Raw genomic sequence first — 18,117 nt, 5'->3', positions numbered from 1 at the left:
GTTTTTGTTATTATGGGGTATTGTGTGTAGATTGAAGGGCGACAACAATTTCATCCATTTTAAACAACATAACAACGAGGGGAGAAAAGTCAAGAGGTCTGAATCATTTCCGAATGCACTGTACGCATTAAGGTTCAATGTAATACATTTGAGTAATTTAGCAGAGACACTCTTATCCAGAACGACATACAGTTGGTGCATTCATCTTATGATAGTCAGGTGAGACAACCGCATTACATTCATAGTAAGTACACTCAAGCAGGTATCAGCAAAGTCAGTGCTAGTGTGTGTGTGTGGGGGAGGGGGGTGTCAAGTGCGGATGTTAGTTCACAAATGGCCTTTTGAGGTCAGGCTGTGAAAGGGGGGAGGGGGGGGGGGGGGTGCTGTGGGATTATTTAAAATGCCCTGAAGGGCAGGGTTTCTGATGTTTTCGCAAGATGGGCAGGTAGCTTCAGGGGGAAGCTGGTTCCAGCATTGGGGTGCCAGGACAGAAAAGAGCTTGGACAGCCTGAGCGGGAGCTGCCCTCCTGTAGGGGTGGGAGAATGGAGTGCTCGGGTGTTGGGTTTGAGCCTGAAGGTAAGGAGGGGCAGTGTGTTGAGTTACTAAATGTGTGTATGTTTGTACTGTTTCAGGTGATCAGTAGTGTGTGAGTTCTCACATGGCTTGTCCTGAGAACATGTTTTTTCTCATTGTCCTCTTTATATCAGGTGAGTCTTACACACAACGACAACTAGTTATGAAAGTACAAGGGATGATGTTTCATACTATGAGCTGTATTCCCATCTGTCTCAATGTATAGAAAAGCAGAGTTTAATAGTCTGGATTCAAACATTGTGCTCCAGATATGTTCATGATCCAGTTTAGGGCATGGAGTCGTGACATCAGGAATCACCTGTACATTGAAATTAGTTCATATTTTTTGCTGCAGAGAGAGTGACTGTACTGAAAAGATCATATTACCTCCCTGATGTTGTCCTTTATGTTGCAGGTGTTCTGGCCTGCTTTGGTCGAAGAGATTTGATCACCACAATGCCAGATAGACTGGATGTACTGACGGGCTCCTGTGTGCAAATCCCATGTTCATTTGATGTTCCTGAACAAAAAAAGAATGAATATAACAGCACAATACTAACCTCTGGAGTGTGGATTAAAGAAAACTCAAACTTTGGTGGGCGTCTGGACAATGTGATATTTAACAGTAGTAAGACGGTCAACAGATATCAAGGGGAGATAACTGGAAACATGTCCCAGAAGAACTGCACCACAGTCTTCTTCAATGTAACCACCAGTTACTCTGATATATACTTCTTCAGGATTGAGAGTCAACCATACCTTGCAACAGATCCTGATGAGTCTGTTAATATAGTTGTCAGTGGTAAGAGACAATTTATCTTTAAAACCAACCATTTTTTTCCAGTTTAGATTCCTTGCATCAAAGATAAGAGTTGAACAAGTGGACAGTTTAACTGTTAGTGTAAAATATATTTATCTACAATGTATTACAGATTTGCCTTCCAGTCCCATCATTACTGTCTCAGGTGAGGTGAAGGAAGGGACCCCTGTAAGCTTGAACTGCTCTGCTGTCGCTCCCTGTCCTGAACACCCCCCTGAGCTGACATGGACTCTCCCAACACAGTTCACACCTGAGAACCAACTGCAGGAGAATCCAGACCGAACCAATTCAGTTCTCTCCACGGTGACCTTCACTCCGTCATACCTTCATCATGAGAAGAACATCACTTGTACCTCAGTCTACCCAGTAGGGACAAGCAACAAGAGAGCTGAACATAACATGATGCTTAACGTTTCATGTAAGATTTAGTAACCGGTTCCTGTAGAATAGATCATTCTATCATGTTTCACTGATGATTGTAAGAGAGTGGTTTTGATGAGACTATTCAATATACCATATCCAGATACATTCTAAATGAACCCCTCTCCCCCAGTCTCTCCTAAGGACACATTGGCCTCCATCAGTCCAGCTGATTCAGTATCAGTGGGCAGCTGTGTTAATCTGACCTGCAGCAGTACAGCCAACCCTCCTGTGACTAATTTCACCTGGTTCCAGATCAGTGGGGGTAAAACAACACAGGTTGCATCTGGACAGAGTTACTTCCTCAATGTGACTGCTGGTGATAGAGGACTGTACTACTGTGAAGGAAGAAATAGTCACGGCTGTGGGAAGTCGAATGAAGTGCAGCTGGCTATAAAAGGTAAAATGGGCACGTAGTGCACAATCGTAGGTTAGATATACAATATATATTCAAAAGTATGTGGACACCCCTTCAAATGCGTGGATTCAGCTATTAAATCCTCAGATGTTTTGCTGACATGTGTTTAAAATCGAGCACACAGCTATGCAATCTCTGTAGACAAACATTGGCAGTAGGATGGCAACATTCACTACCGAGTTCCAAACTGCCTTTGGAAGCAACGGCAGCACAAGAACTGTTTGTTGAGGGCTTCATGAAATGGGTTTCCATGGCTGAACAGCCGCACGCAAGCCTAAGATCACTATGTGCAGTGCCAAGAATCAGCTGCAGTGGTGTTAAGCTCACTGCCATTGGACTCTGGAGAAGTGGAAATCCGTTCTCTGGCGTGTTGAATATACGATTCACCATCTGGCAGTCCGGCGTACGAATCTGGGTTTTGACGGATTCCAGGAGAACACTACCTGCCCCAATGCATAGTGCCAACTGTAAAGTTTGGTGGATGAGGAATAATGGTCTGGGGCTGTTTTTCATGGTTTGGGCTGGGCCCCTTAGTTCCAGTGAAGGGAATTCTTAACGCTACAGCATACATTGACATTCTATATTCCATATTAATGCCCATGATTTTGGAATGAGATGTTTGACGAGCAGGTGTCCACATACTTTTGGTCATGTAGTGTACTTGAGAGATCTTTTTGTGAGAATTGACCATAATATGTGCTGTATTTTCAGGGCAAGAAGAGTCAAAAACCTCAGGGGTTGGTTTCTGGTTCCTGGTTTCTGGGGTTGCAGCAGGAACTCTGGGGGCCATTTTGCTTATCAGCCTGATCAGTCTTTTTGTATGGTAAGAACTATTCCTGGCATCAACGCAAAACAATTTTATTTCTGCTGTGTTTGTGCTTTTGCATATGGAAACCCTCTCAGTGCATTCAGAATACCTTTCTAAATGTCTTCCAGGAGGAGAAACTCGAGGCTCCACGATGGACTTGAAAGGACAGACAGTCCACAGGGACAGGTGGGAATAAGGCTCAACTTTAAAACCACCAACAAAGTGTATCTAAGGAAGTACTGAATTAATGCTGAAACTATTTAAAGCCATGAGGTTAACATAATTTCAGAGCAAGTTTAGGGGGAGATGACCACATCGAAAACAATGCCACATCCTGTAATGACATGGAATGATAACAGAATGGCTGTTGGACTTTGACAGTGTTTACTGTCTTTACACCTGTCAGTTGAATTGACATTTTCATTGACATCCCCTCAGTATGTGTTGTGTAACCTGCTGACCTTAGAGTTTTACACATTACTGAGCTTAGAGCTTTACACCTGTTCCTCTCTCTGTGTTCTCTCCACAGAACTCCCCGGTTGGGACAGTGTGTACTAACCAGGCCACAGCTGGAGAGGAACCAGAGGAACCTGCAGAAGACCAGCCTGAAGAGATTCACTACGGTGACATAGACTTCTCCAAACTACAGACCAAAGAGATCCCAGCTGCAGCCCAGGACAGGGTCCAGGGACAGGAGAGTGAGTACGCTGAAGTCAACGTGACCGGTAGTAGGGCCCAGTTACCACCACTTAACAACCTAGATGGGCTTTATGCACAAGTCAATAAAATAAGTGCTTGTTAATTATTTTTCCAATGGGTATTAAGTGTTTTTATGTACAGTATTGTCATTGTGTATCTGTTTCTATTGGTACTTTTGTTACACTTATAATGGTGTGCTCTTTAATTATCTGCATAGTTTAGAATTTGATGGGATGAAAAGTGTTTAACTGTTACTATAGTGTTGATATTTTTTATTTATTTATTTTACCTTTATTTAACCAGGCAAGTCAGTTAAGAACAAATTCTTATTTTCAATGACGGCCTGGGAACAGTGGGTTAACTGCCTGTTCAGGGGCAGAACGACAGATTTGTACCTTGTCAGCTCGGGGGTTTGAACTCGCAACCTTCCGGTTACTAGTCCAACGCTCTAACCACTAGGCTACCCTGCCGCCCGATGATGCAGGCTACTCTTTATTTTAGACCATTTATTTTGAGTGTTGAGTTCACAGAGCATCTTTTTAATGGGTTCCAGTATAGAGGAACTGCTGAGTTCAACTAGCTCACTGAAGGCATATTAAGACCATATAAAGGAAATGATGACTGAGGACAGAAGACACAGTTAGTTAGAAAGACAGTGGTCTGATACAAGACAGGAAGTTGGTGAAGTAAGTCTACATGATGGCAGAATGGTGTTAACGTCTACTAGTCACTGTTTATCTTCGTCTTTTGTGCAGTTACCAGAATAACAATCATATCTATTTTCAGTTCATATCTATTTAGAAGTTATTCTGTCAGTGTTTATGTTGAGTGTTAAATCAAAGAAACAATTGAGGGTGAATTTAAGGTTGTTTATTAATTGCACTGTAATAAAGCCCATTACATTCAATTTCCATGAAATCTTTTGGTGTCATTGGTCCAACATTTTACATATCTCATTTAAATAGATTACATTCAGTTGTTGTGTCACTGGCCTACACAGAATACCCCAAAATGTGGAGTTCTGTTTTTCTACATTAAAAGATATGAAAAGCTGAAATTTCTCGCAAAGAAGGGCACCTGTTGGTAGATGGGTAAAAATAAAAAAATCTATCAAGACACCCAGTCATTATCAAGGTACAGTCGGCTTTCATAACTCTGGAGAGGAAAAAAAACACTCAGGGATTTCACCATAATGCCAATGGTGAAAAACAGTTACATAGTTTAATGGCTGTGATAGGATAAAATTGAGGATGGATCAACAACACTGTACTTACTCCACAATACTAACATAAATGAAAGAGTGAAAGAAGGAAACACGTACAGAATAAAAATATTCCAAAGCATGCATTTGGTTTGCAATAAGGTACTAAAGTGAAATTGCAACAAAAAAATGGCTAAGAAATTCACAAGTGTTATTTTTGGGGCAAATCCAACACAACATATCACTGAGTACCACTCTTTATACTTTCAAGCGTGGCTGCACCATGTTATGGGTATGCTTGTCATCAAGTGTTTTAGGATAAATATAAATGTACTAGAGCCAAGCACAGGCAAATGCAAGAGGAAAAAGTGGTTCAGTCTACCTTTCAAAAGGCACTGGGAGACAAATTCACCTTCCAGCAGGACAAAAACCTTAAACACAATGCCAAACTGACAGCATAGATGATTACTATGACAACGTTGAATGTTCCTAAGATGCCTAGATACAGTTTTAATCGTCTTGGAAATCTATGGTAAGACTTGAAAATGACTGTCTAGCAATGATCAACAACCAACTTGTTAGATCTTGATGAGTTTTTAAAAAGAATAAGGTGGAAATATTGTACAATCCAGGTGTGCAAAGCTCATAGAGAGTTTCCCTGAAAGACTCACAGCTGTAACATACATTGACACAGGGGTGTGAATACTTATGTAAATGAGATATTTCTCTATTTTATTTTCAATAAATCTGCAAACATTTCTAAAAACATATTTTCACTTTACTATTATGGGTTATTTTGTGTAAATGGATGATTTTTATTCTGTCTTTAACACAACAAAATGTGGAATAAATCAAGAGGTATGAATACTTTCTGAAGGCACTGAGTACACCAAACATTAGGAACAGCTTCCTATTATTACGTTTCACCATCGTAATGCCTTCAGAACAGCCTTAATTCATCAGGGAATTGACTTTACAAGGTGTCTAAAGCATTCCTCAGGGAATCTGACCCATGTTGACTCCAATGCTTCCCACAGTGTCAAGTTGGCTGGATGTCTTTTGGGTGGAGGACCATTCTTGATGCACACCGGAAACTGTTAAAAGTGAAAAACCCAGCAGTGTTGAAGTTCTTGAAATCGGTGCCCCTGACACCTACTACCATACCCCATTCAAAGAAACTTAAATCTTTCGTCTTGCCTATTCACCTTCTGAATGTCACACATACACAATCCATGTCTCTATTGTCTCAAGGCTTAAACATCCATGTTGAACCTGTCTCCTCCCCTTCATCTACAAAGATTGAAGTGGATATAACAAGTGAGCTCTGAGAGGCTTTCCCAAAAAGACTCAAAGCTATAATCACTGCCAAAGGTGATTCTAACATGTATTGATTCAGGGGTTTGACTACTTATATGAATCAGATATTTTTGTATTTAATTTTCCATAAATCTGTGAAAATCTCTAAAAACATATTTTCACTTTGTTATAATGGAGTATGAATACCTTCTGATGGCAATGTATACTTGTATACAAGATGTTGTTAAGATACCGCTAGACATTGGTTCTGCTCTATTGGGGTGGCAGGTCTTCTAGTGGTTAGAGCGTTGGGCCAGTAATCGTAAAGGTTGCTAGATCAAATTCAAAATGTTGTCAAGGTAAAAATGTATAGTTCCTCCTCCGAACAAGGCAGGTAACCCACTGTTCCTAGGCCGTCATTATAAATAAGAATTTGTTCATAACTGACTTGCCGAGTTAAATAAAAAAAATATGGCCTAATACCAACTCACATATCCATTGATACTGAGTGTCAGCCTAAACTGCATCATTCCATTGTAATTTCAAACATTTTATCCACATATAGGCAAAGCAGTTTCCACATAACTGAAAAGAGCTTGTTAGTCCCTTTTTTGGCAGTCCCCCCATATCCCCATTCCCACCATATAGCAGCATCAGCGTAGTATAATGTCCAATAGTCAATACTTTCTCTCTTCTCTCTCTGAACCATCTGGTCCCTCCACCTCTCAATTCCTGACCTTGTCCTCCAGAGCCTTCAGCTCTCCCCCCACCTGCTGGGTAAATCAAATCAAATCAAATCAAATTTATTTATATAGCCCTTCGTACATCAGCTGATATCTCAAAGTGCTGTACAGAAACCCAGCCTAAAACCCAAAACAGCAAGCAATGCAGGTGTAGAAGCACGTACGCCCTCAGCTCCTGGGTTTCCTTCTCCCAGAAGGCCTTGGGCAGGTCGAAGCTGGATTTGTCTCGAAGGGATACAGCTTTTGTGAAAATGTAGTTTTCTAGCAAGTTTAGCAGAATTTATGCAGCAGGTTAGGATAATTAACGTATCAGGTTATGATGATTAGATGAAAGTACGGAAAAGGGTTAGGATTAGCTAAAATGCTAAAACTTCAACTTGACAAAAGCTTTATCTCATCTAGACTTGACCGTCGAAGAGAGGGCCCATGTCTACCCTGCCGCCCATGCCCTGCAGGTCGCTGGCTCTCTCCTGTTGCACATGGGGCACACTCTTTTCACAACACTTCAATAAGAAATTATTTTGGTAGCAGATTAGGAGCAGGGACAGATTACCGAACGGCCCCAGATAGCATATGATAGCACATGTAGAATTACAGGAAATTAGCTTTAAAACTGAAACCTTTCCTATCGACCTCATGGCAAAATGTGTTGAATATCAGGGAATTAGCTTTAAAATGGCAAATTTTGTCTCAGCCTCATTGCAAAATGTGTAGAATAGCATTATCAAATTGCAAATGTTCCTCTCTGCACCATGGCAAAATGTGTTGAATAGCAGAAAAGTAAGCTCAGGGTCCCAAATGAGGTCATCTGATTGTAGCGTTAAAACGGCAACCTTTTATATCAGCCTCATGGCAAAATGTGAACACAAGCATGAGGTGCTATAAAACAGCAACAATATAAATAATAATTTTCTCTGCACCATGGCAGAACGTGTTAAAATGAAGGAAAGTAAGCTCAGGGTCCCAAATATCCTCATCCAACCCTGGTTAGGAGAGCATTTTCCCTAAACCTGACTATTTAACCTGACCTTAACCTCAGGCTCTTAACATGCTAAGATCATTTTCTTAACCTGCTACATAAATTCTCATAAACTGCTACGAAAAAGTCAATTCCGTATCAAAGTGGAGTGAAAAGAGTGTCTCTGTGGCATCCAGCCCACCAGGCTCCTCTTTGCAAATAGACTTCAAAGAGGAAGTTGGTGTAGGAGAAGTTGAGTGGTGTGTGAGAATCACTCAGATACAATTACAGTTACTCTGTTTCATACCAAGTCTGTTTTTCATGTCTGTTTTTCCTGTTCATGTTTAATGTCATTAATTGTTGACCAGTTGAAGAAGGATTTTATTGAAATGGATAACACGATTAAAGACAAACGCACAGCTCTACAAATAGCTGTTAATGATGATGACATATTCAAATGAACTCATGAAAACTAACCAAGCGCACCAGGACAAGTTGTCTTCAGAAATAAAGGAACATAAAATCAAGAAATTCAACCAATACAAAAAAGACAAGGCCGAGGATAAAGTCTACTTCTGGAGAAACCCTGACAAGGGAGGTCCTGCTCCCTCTCTCCATGGCAGACGCAGGAGGGATGCCGCTTACTTCTATCCACCCCCGTCTGGTCAACGCTCTACAACCAGCGCCTCATTGGCTTCCAGTGGTAGTTTTTTATTCAACCAGAGACTGGACGGACAGAAGGGCGGAGGAGGCCGCAGGCACGCTCATCGACGAGATGACGCACCCAACGGGGCAAGAAGAAACGACTATCAGAGGCAGAGGAGACCGTTCACACGGTCCTAGAACCCACGAGACTGAGTGTCTTTAATTTATCAAGCAAGATATTGAGCCCTGCCCATGTCTCTTTGCTTAATAAAGGGTTATCTTCTGTGCCTACAACCCAGTGCAACAATTTTGATGTTAAGGTAGACCTGTTTAAGTTTTTTAGAAACATCCGTTTTAGGGAATACTTTAGCTCCCCTAATTCTGACACTTCTATTGAACCAGCAGGTTGCTCTCCTGCACATATTCCGACTCCTTTTAGAAGCAAGAGTTATTTTATACCTCCAGCCAATCGCAATCACTATCGAGACATATTGCAGACTTGTGCAAAAAGATGTTGGACATCTCCTTAAGAATAAACAGGGGTCCCAATCTTTCCCAATAATTTACCTGAGGATGAAGAACAAGCTTTGCTTGACTTACAAACCGACAAGTCAGTCCTTATTCGTCCTGCTGATAAGGGCGGGTTGGTTGTACTCATGGATAGGACAGTTTATGTACATGTCATAGACAGCTGCTTGACAACACCTTTTACAAGAAACTCAGAAGTGACCCTACTTCCCAATTTCAGAATACTATCTTTACTGTCTTAGATTGGTATTTAAGGTCTGGTCAGATAACCAAAAAAGAACATAACTTTTTTGGCTATTCAACACCCTAAAATTGCCACTTTCTATACTTTGCCGAAATTACACAAGAATGTTACAAAACCTCCAGGGCGCCCTATTGTAGCGGGCATTGATGCAGTAACGTCCCCTATTGTAGTGGGCATTGATGCAGTAACGGCCCCTCTATCTACTTCTGTTGACTTTTTTATTAGACCACTCGCAGAACAGCTCCCCTCCTTTGTAAAGGACACCAGCAGTATGATCTCTATCATTGAATCTCTTGATCCTCTCCATGAGAATACCTTGTTAGTTACTTTTGATGTTGAGTCATTATACACAAATATTCCACACGAGGGCGGTATTGAAGCTCTGGAACATTTTCTTCTGCAACGTGACCCTAATGAACTACCTTCCAGTGCATGCATTATAACATTGGCTGAAATAGTACTCACACATAACTATTTCATTTTTCTAAATTATTTCTTTATTCAGACGAAGGGTACTGCTATGAGATCCCCCATGGCTCCTAACTATGCTAATTTGTATGTGGGTTACATGGAGAAACAGTCTATTTTCAATCTTTTCAAAAATGTTTTCTTGCCTAACATTATTATTTGGAAACGGTATATTGATGATATTTTTGTTCTATGGAGGGGTGATGCAAAACAGCTCCAGGCATTCCATGCTTTTCTTAACTCCTGTTCTGATCATTTGAGATTTACTATGCAATCTGATACACGTCAAATCAGTTTCCTTGATCTTCTGCTCTTGTGTGAAGATAATGTTCTATACACTGATCTTTACAGGAAGCCTACTGATCGTAACAGTTTGTTGAGAGCTGATAGTTGTCACCCACTTCCCTTGAAAAATAGTTTGCCCTACAGCCAATTCTGTCGAATCAAAAGAATTTGCAAAAAACAATTAGATTTCGACAGAAATATGGCTGAGACGCAAAGAAAGTTCAAGGAGAGGGGCTACAAAAATGATCAGATTAATATTGCCATGGAGAAAATTCAAAACAAAACATGACAGTTTTCAAGGTCAGTCCCGCAAAAAGATGCATTCTTGTGTTCTAACTATCTGCTATTCAAAGTGTTCTGAACAAATGAAGGGAATTGTTCACAAACATTGGCACATTCTAAAATCCAATGATAGTCTCGGTAATGTGTTTTCGGACCTTCCCTTGGTCGTATTCTCGTGGGGCAGAAATCTCAGAGACCAATTGGTACACTCTGATTTACCACCCCAAGATATTGCAGAACAACGTCTATTAGCGCCCCTACTGGATTGAAATTACAAATGTAATGGCTGTGCTCAATGCAATGGCACTTGCATAAACGTAGATCCTTCAAACACCCACAAACATGGAAATCGATCCCAATCAAAGGTGTTATTACGTGCTCCACTAAGGCAGTTATTTATCTTATAACTTGTCCTTGTGGTAAAAATGATGTGGGTAAAACAAAGCGCGAATTAAAAGTACGTATCTCAGAGCATCGTAGCACCATTAGGTGTAAATCTTGACTTACCCAGTTGCGGCCCACTTCTTGCAGGAAGGACACTCGATTTCGTCTCTGTGTTATATTGGCATCGAACATGTCACCCTCCCTATGAGAGGGGGTGACCTTGATAATTTATTGTTAAAACGAGAGGCTGCCTGGATCTTTAACTTAAAGACCCTTGCGCCCTTCGGTCTCAACATAGACTTTGATCTGAAGCCATTCTTGTGATTATTATGACTTTACCATTATAATTGTTTGTAAGCTTGTGTAGTCAAATGAATCTATGATCGTATGCTATCCATTTGTTGTTTGTATGCTGTTCTTTGTATGACCTTTTAATATTTGATAATTATCCAATGATATTAGGCCACTCTTGGCCATGATTACAGACACCTGTGTCTTTTGACACTATATAAACGAGTGTTTGTGATTATACCCTGATGAAGACAGATTTTTGCATCTGAGCTGTTAGAGTTATTATTATTTATTATTTTAAAGTTTTTCATATTGAAACATAATGTGACAACCATATGTTTTGTATCGAACTCAAATTAAACTTTTCTTTTTTATATTTGAATAAATTAATCGTGGATTTTGGTTCATAATTTTACTATATTTTTTAAATCCCACAGATATTCCCATTTAAGCCTGTGAGATACGGGAGAGGGGGATACGGGAGATACGGGAGATACGGGAGATACAGGAGATACGGGAGATACAGGAGATATGGGAGAGGGAGATGGTTTTGCTCCCAAAAGTTTATTTTAGCAATTTATTGGGGGCAGACTTAGTGATTCAGGGGCCCGTTTCAAAATGCTGCTGACCTGTCCTACCCCGAGAAAGGGACATTAAATACAGTAGTATTCCTTTAAAATGGTTTCTCATACACATATTAGGAAGTACGTCACAGTTGAGATGAGAGATTTGCCACATGAATTTCATCACTTTAGTTAGTCAGACCTCACTATGTGTGTAACAGTTTCTGCTGTAGACAGTTTACGTTACCGTCTAAGGCAAGTATCGACTTCTTCACTATATTTTCTGTTCATTTTAATGTTCAAAATAAATGAAAGGAGATTAATTCTGAGTAATGAGATTCAATATGTTCTAATGTACTGCTGTTTGTTCATGTATTAGCTTTACAACTGAAGGACATTGTGTATTTGATATGGGGATGGTTTAATGTGTTGTGTGAGTTAAGTTACTCCACCAGGAAGTGTATGTTTGTACTGTTTCAGGTGATCAGTGGTGTGTGAGTTCTCACATGACTTGTCCTGAGAACATGTTTTTTCTCATTGGCCTCTTTATATCAGGTGAGTCTTCCACACAACAACAACTAGTTATGAATCAGACATAAAGGAATAACCACAAGTCATTATATTTTATGGGATGTGCTATATTCCAGCTTTTTAATTGTGTAGAAAAGTGTACAGTTAATTCCTGATTAGTGTATTTAATAGTCTGGATTTAAACTGCTGTGAAAAAGTTTTTGCATATTTTTGATACTGAACATTATCAGATATTCAATAACAAGATGATATTAGATAAATGGAAACTGAGTGAACAAATAACACAACAATTACATACTTATTTCATTTATTTCTTAAACAAAGTTATGCAACACCCAATGCCCCTGTGTGAAAAGTAATTGCTCCCTTATACTAAATAACTGGTTGTGCCTCCTTCAGCTGAAATGAAAACCAACTATACATTTCCTGTAGTTGTTGATCAGTCTCTCATGTTGCTGTGGAGGAATGTTGTCCCACTCTCCCGTGCAGAACTGATTTAACTCAGTGATATTTGTGGGTTTTCAAGCATGAACTGTCACAATGTCTCATTTGGGATTAGGTCTGGACATTGAGTAGGCCCTTCCAAAACTTTAAATTAGTTGCTTTTAATCCCTTTTCATGTATACTTGATTGTGTGTTTTGGAATGGTGGCACAACCAGTTATTGAGAGTAAGGGGGCAAATACTTTTTCACACAGGGGTATTGGGTGTTGCATAACTTTGTTAATGAAAGAAAATAAATAACTATAAAAGAAGTTTATAAACTCAAGTTCCCTTTATCTAATATTAGGTTTTGGTTGAAGATTGGTTGAAGCAAAAATAGAGAACCATAAAGGGGGAAATACTTATTCATGTCCCTGTATGTTCATGTGAAACCGACATCAGTGTGCAGTTAACAGTATAGCTTCCACCACTGTCCCTATCACCACTCCTTGACAACATACCGACCAATTGAAAAATCACCTGTACATAGAAATAAGTTAATATTATGTGAGCGGACCAAGTCATTTGGTGTCACTCTAAAACAGAAAGGTGGAATAAACAAGTCAGGAGTAGGTTTTCTTGGTTGAACGCAGTTCTCTATTGAGAGATTTCTGACAACACTTCAACACAATCAATGAGAATCTCCCAAGGGACAACATACATCTTCTTCTTTAGATGACACAGGAACACAAGACAATTATCTTTAAACTTTAACAACAATCACAGATTTGTCACTGTCTTAATGGCTCTTCTTTGGCTAGCTCCCTTCTCTTGGTAGCCATTCTACACAGAGGGTTTGTCTCTCCTCTCCCTGCTGGTTCCATCCTCTCTCTTATAGGGGAAAGAGAATATGTCATTATGACCATCAGCTGTGCTTAATTACCTCTGGTTACCTTGTCTCAACATGCCTTGTTGGGCTACTATCCGTGAGCCCAGCCTGCCCTCTGGTGATCCTTCCACAACTATTATTATTGGGAGAGACTGTAACAGTGATGGTATAAACTCTGGATCGCTGATTCTATGTAACGGCCAACGAGAGACTTTAAATCCAACGGTCTCTATATATGGTACTCCCCAGAAGAAGCAGTCCTCCATGATAATTAATGGAATTATACAGTATTTAAATCAAATGTTTCAAGGACTATATTACATGCATTTCAGTATTTTGTTGTAGAAGGGACAGTAAAGTTAGTACTCTATAAATAAAACACTTTAATATCTTCACATGTTTATTTTTTTATTTGTTATGTTCAGGTGATATAAAAAGTATGATCTGGAGCACACCCAGAGAAAATGACTTAGTGTAGAGGTGCTGACTAACGGTGAATACACTGTAAGCTATAAAAACAAAGAGAGTTGAACACTCTATATATATATATAAACTCCCAGTCATTTATTGGATAAAACACCAACGTTCCGGTATCACTGTTCCTTCTTCAGGGTAAAGTCATGAATGCTTGAACCAGGTTATGTAGACAAACAGTGCAATTAGTGCAACCAATAACAATCATAAGGGTTGTGTCACAATTATGAGGTTAATTAGAGTGAATTGAGTGAAACTGTTAAAAGACAATAGTTTACAGCATATTGACTATATTAGCCTATTGTTATCATTAACATTAGTATAAGATTAGCATCAACATACATTATTGTTTAATTTAATTTCACATGTATTTAATTGTTTCCAATTTCATAAAATGTTGTTACATGTAATCTTTTGGTTCATCAATAATGCACAATAAGCATCATCAACAGGGGGAACATATTGGTTGTACGCTGATAAACTGTAGGAAGAATAGATCCATTTATAAGACTTGTTCATCAATAATGCACAATAAGCATCATCAACAGGGGGAACATATTGGTTGTACGCTGATAAACTGTAGAAAGAATACATTTATTTAAAAGACTTCATAAAACTAATTGTTCATAAGAAGGTCCAGGGATCAAAGTCAATATTAAGACAGTAGAATGGGTCAATGTTTTATATACCTCCTCTCCTTGGTAGGCCAACATGCTCAATGTGTGTGTATATGTGTGTGTTTTTGAGTGAGGAGATGGGATGGTTAGCTTCAACAAAGTGAGCTGCTACTGGATAGTCAGTGTTATTACACCTGATTTAGCTGCGGTGGTTGTCACGCACTGACCTTAGAGAGCTTTTTATGTCTCTATTTTGGTTTTGTCAGGGTGTGATTTGGGTGGGCATTCTATGTTCCTTTCTCTATGTTTTGTATTTCTTTGTTTTGGCCGGGTATGGTTCTCAATCAGGGACAGCTGACTATCGTTGTCTCTGATTGGGAACCATACTTAGGTAGCTTTTTCCCACCTATGTTTTGTGGGTAGTTGTTTTCTGTTTAGTGTTTTCTGCACCTGACAGGACTGTTTCAGTTTGGTCTTTTTGTGTCAGTGTTCAGTTAAATAAAGGTCATGAACTCTTACCACACTGCTCTTTGGTCCGATTCCTCCTCATCAGACGACGACACACGTTACAGTGGTCAGCTATGCATTGTTTTAATTGTCTTTTCGGTTGTCCTACGTAGGCTTTTCCACATGAACATGTGATGAGACAGATTACTCCCTTTATCTTGCAAGAGATGATACCCCTAACAGGGATGTTTCCACCTGTATGTGGGTGTCTGAAGAATGATGTTTTTGTAGTGCTATTGCACTGTGAGCATGAGTCACATTGGTATTTCCAATTTGGATTGTGTGTCAAGACTGTCTGAGTGGGCTCATGGGGCAGGTCAGATCTCACTAAGCCATCCTGGGTTGAATTTGAGATATTCAGAGCTCTCGCTTAGCAGAGTTTGGAATTCATTTAGTTCCTGCTGACTTCCTTCCCAGAGCACAAAGACATCATCTATGTATCTCTTCCATGAGAGGATTTTAGAAAGTAGGGAGTGTGTGTCTGTTTTGTGAGTGTTTCCTCAAATTGTTCCACATATAGTTGGGGGCAAAGGAAAAAAGGAAAAACTCTGACTCAAAGATGAAGCAGCTATTGGATAATACCAATTTAGTGAGTTTCAAGATTTAATCATTGGATGGAGAAACGGTAGGGTCACTCTACTGAAGGAAGTGTTGCAGGTCACAAAATATAATTTAAAAGTCTGCATTAAGGTGTCTGTAATAGAATATACTAGTCTAAAACGAATATAGACATTAATAAATGCATTTCTATAGCTTCCAACATGTTTTACACTGGAGGAGTAACAAGATGGCTGTGCAGTTGCCTCCAAACAGAGGCCCCTGTTAGTCATCTAGGGTTAATACACATCATTGGACTGAACTGATAATACATCAGAACCTCCCTGATGTTGTCCTTTATGTTGCAGGTGTTTTGGCCTGTTTTGGTCAACGAAATTTGATCGTCACAATGCCAGATAGACTGGATGTACTGACTGGCTCCTGTGTGCAAATCCCATGTTCATTTGATATTCCTGACATACATTACTATACATTTAACAGCACAATACTAACCTCTGGAGTGTGGATTAAAGAAAACTCAAACTTTGGTGGGCGTCCGGACAGAGTGATATTTAACAGTAGTGAGACGGTCAACAGATATCAAGGGAAGATAACTGGAAACATGTCCCAGAAGAACTGCACCACAGTCTTCTTCAATGCAACCACCAATTACACTGATATATACTTCTTCAGGATTGAGAGTCAACCATTCCGTGGAACAGATCCTGATAAGTCTGTTAATATAGTTGTCAGTGGTAAGAGACAATTTAACTGTTTAAACTATTTTTCACAGTTTAGATTCCTTGCATCAAAGATAAGAGTAGAACAAGTGGACAGTTTAACTGTTAGTGTAAAATATATTTATCTACAATGTATTACAGATTTGCCTTCCAGTCCCGTCCTTACTTTCTCAGGTGAGGTGAAGGAAGGGACCCCTGTCAGTTTGAACTGCTCTGCTGTTGCTCCCTGTCCCGAACACCCCCCTGAGCTGACATGGACTCTCCCAACACAGTTCACAACTGAGAACCAACTGCAGGAGAATCCAGACCAAACTAAATCAGTTCTCTCCACGGTGACCTTCACTCCGTCATACCTTCATCATGAGAAGAACATCACTTGTACTGCAGTCTACCCCGTAGGGACAAGCAACAAGAGAGCTGAACAGAACATGGTGCTTAACGTTTCATGTAAGATTTAGTCACCGGTTCCTGAAGAATAGATAATTCTATCATGTTTTCACTGATGATTGTAAGAGTGGTTTTGATGAGACTATTCAATATACCATATCCAGATACATTCTAAATGAACCCCTCTCCCTCAGTCTCTCCTAAGGACACCTCAGCCTCCATCAGTCCAGCTGATCCAGTATTAGTGGGCAGCTGTGTTAATCTGACCTGCAGCAGTACAGCCAACCCTCCTGTGACAACCTTCACCTGGTTCCAGATCTGTGGAGAAAAACAAATACAGGTAGCATCTGGACAGAGCTACACCCTCAATGTGACTGCTGGTGATGGAGGACTGTACTACTGTGAAGCAAGAAATAGTCACGGCTGTGGGAAGTCGAATGAAGTGCAGCTGGCTATAAAAGGTAAAATGGGCACGTAGGGCACAATCGTAGGTTAGATATACAATATATATTCAAAAGTATGTGGACACCCCTTCAAATGCGTGGATGTAGAAGAGGTACTTCTACACACCTGCTGTAACAGCTTTCTTCCTGGAAAGGAGAGGACCAAAGTGCAGTGTGATTAGTGTCCATGGTTATTTAATGACAGAAACTCAACATGAACACACTACAAAACAATAAACGTGGCAAAACCGAAAACAGTCCTATCTGTTGCAGAGAACACAGAGACAGGAGATAATCATCCACAAATCCCAACACAAAACAGGCTACCTAAATATGGCTCCCAATCAGAGACAATGACTAACACCTGCCTCTGATTGAGAACCATATCAGGCCAAACGTAGAAATAGACAAACTAGACACAACATAGAATGCCCACCCAGCTCACGTCCTGACCAACACTAAAACAAGGAAAACACACAAGAACTATGGTCAGAACGTGACACCTGCTGTATGTATCTAGGTATGATACGGTTTTAGGATCTTAATTTGATCACTATATTGTTGCTTAGAAGTTTATTGCATTGTGGGAAACACAGATAAGCTTTGTGATTTGCATATATTCACCAAATCCTGCACTAAAACGTGGTTATATTAATAGTATTGCACTTATCATGCAGCCTTATTTTGTCCAGCTAATAGACTCACCACCAATGGAACAACATTACAGAGGAAACGTTCAGATCCTTTTACTGCAGGATTATTTCACTGCAACAATACTGGCTAAATTAAGATCTTACATCTGTACATCTACAGTATGTGTATAATTTGTAATATTAGACAATGTGCAAAATGTTTCCTCTTTTTGGAACAGATGGCTATAATGTGTGTTTTATTTACAGGGCATGAAGAGCCTGTTAACCCAAAGGTTTTTGAGATTGTAGGA

General features: G+C 39.9%; 2 protein-coding genes across 2 annotated transcripts; both read left to right on the top strand.

Moving 5' to 3' along the window:
- Positions 1–551: 551 nt before the first annotated feature.
- On the top strand, positions 552–4,651 carry LOC110535232 (myelin-associated glycoprotein). The gene is made up of 7 exons (XM_036934780.2): positions 552–708; positions 990–1,376; positions 1,507–1,812; positions 1,948–2,214; positions 2,944–3,055; positions 3,169–3,226; positions 3,570–4,651. Exons 1-7 carry the CDS (start codon positions 660–662, stop codon positions 3,840–3,842), a joined length of 1,452 nt encoding a protein of 483 aa, XP_036790675.2. The 5' UTR covers positions 552–659; the 3' UTR covers positions 3,843–4,651.
- Positions 4,652–11,825: 7,174 nt separating this feature from the next.
- Positions 11,826–16,802, top strand: LOC149979489 (sialic acid-binding Ig-like lectin 13). The gene is made up of 3 exons (XM_090189322.1): positions 11,826–12,182; positions 15,973–16,359; positions 16,486–16,802. The coding sequence occupies exons 1-3, from the start codon at positions 12,134–12,136 to the stop codon at positions 16,800–16,802; spliced, it is 753 nt and encodes a 250-aa protein (XP_090045448.1). The 5' UTR covers positions 11,826–12,133.
- Positions 16,803–18,117: the final 1,315 nt, after the last annotated feature.

Source organism: Oncorhynchus mykiss, chromosome 11 (genome assembly GCF_057628025.1).
Source record: "Oncorhynchus mykiss isolate SJ-2025 chromosome 11, ASM5762802v1, whole genome shotgun sequence".
NCBI classification, from domain to species: Eukaryota; Metazoa; Chordata; class Actinopteri; order Salmoniformes; family Salmonidae; genus Oncorhynchus; species Oncorhynchus mykiss.
Note: the sequence above shows the minus strand (reverse complement) of the source record. Positions and strands in the feature narration are given on the sequence as shown.

Bases quoted from the DNA above. Each gene is read 5' to 3' on its own strand.
- LOC110535232 (XM_036934780.2), top strand. From the start codon at position 660: ATGGCTTGTCCTGAGAACATGTTTTTTCTCATTGTCCTCTTTATATCA. The intron at 1,377-1,506 runs GTAAGAGACAAT...AATGTATTACAG, and splicing joins TGTTAATATAGTTGTCAGTG to ATTTGCCTTCCAGTCCCATC. The intron at 3,056-3,168 runs GTAAGAACTATT...AATGTCTTCCAG, and splicing joins CTGATCAGTCTTTTTGTATG to GAGGAGAAACTCGAGGCTCC.
- LOC149979489 (XM_090189322.1), top strand. From the start codon at position 12,134: ATGACTTGTCCTGAGAACATGTTTTTTCTCATTGGCCTCTTTATATCA. The intron at 12,183-15,972 runs GTGAGTCTTCCA...TTTATGTTGCAG, and splicing joins CATTGGCCTCTTTATATCAG to GTGTTTTGGCCTGTTTTGGT. The intron at 16,360-16,485 runs GTAAGAGACAAT...AATGTATTACAG, and splicing joins TGTTAATATAGTTGTCAGTG to ATTTGCCTTCCAGTCCCGTC.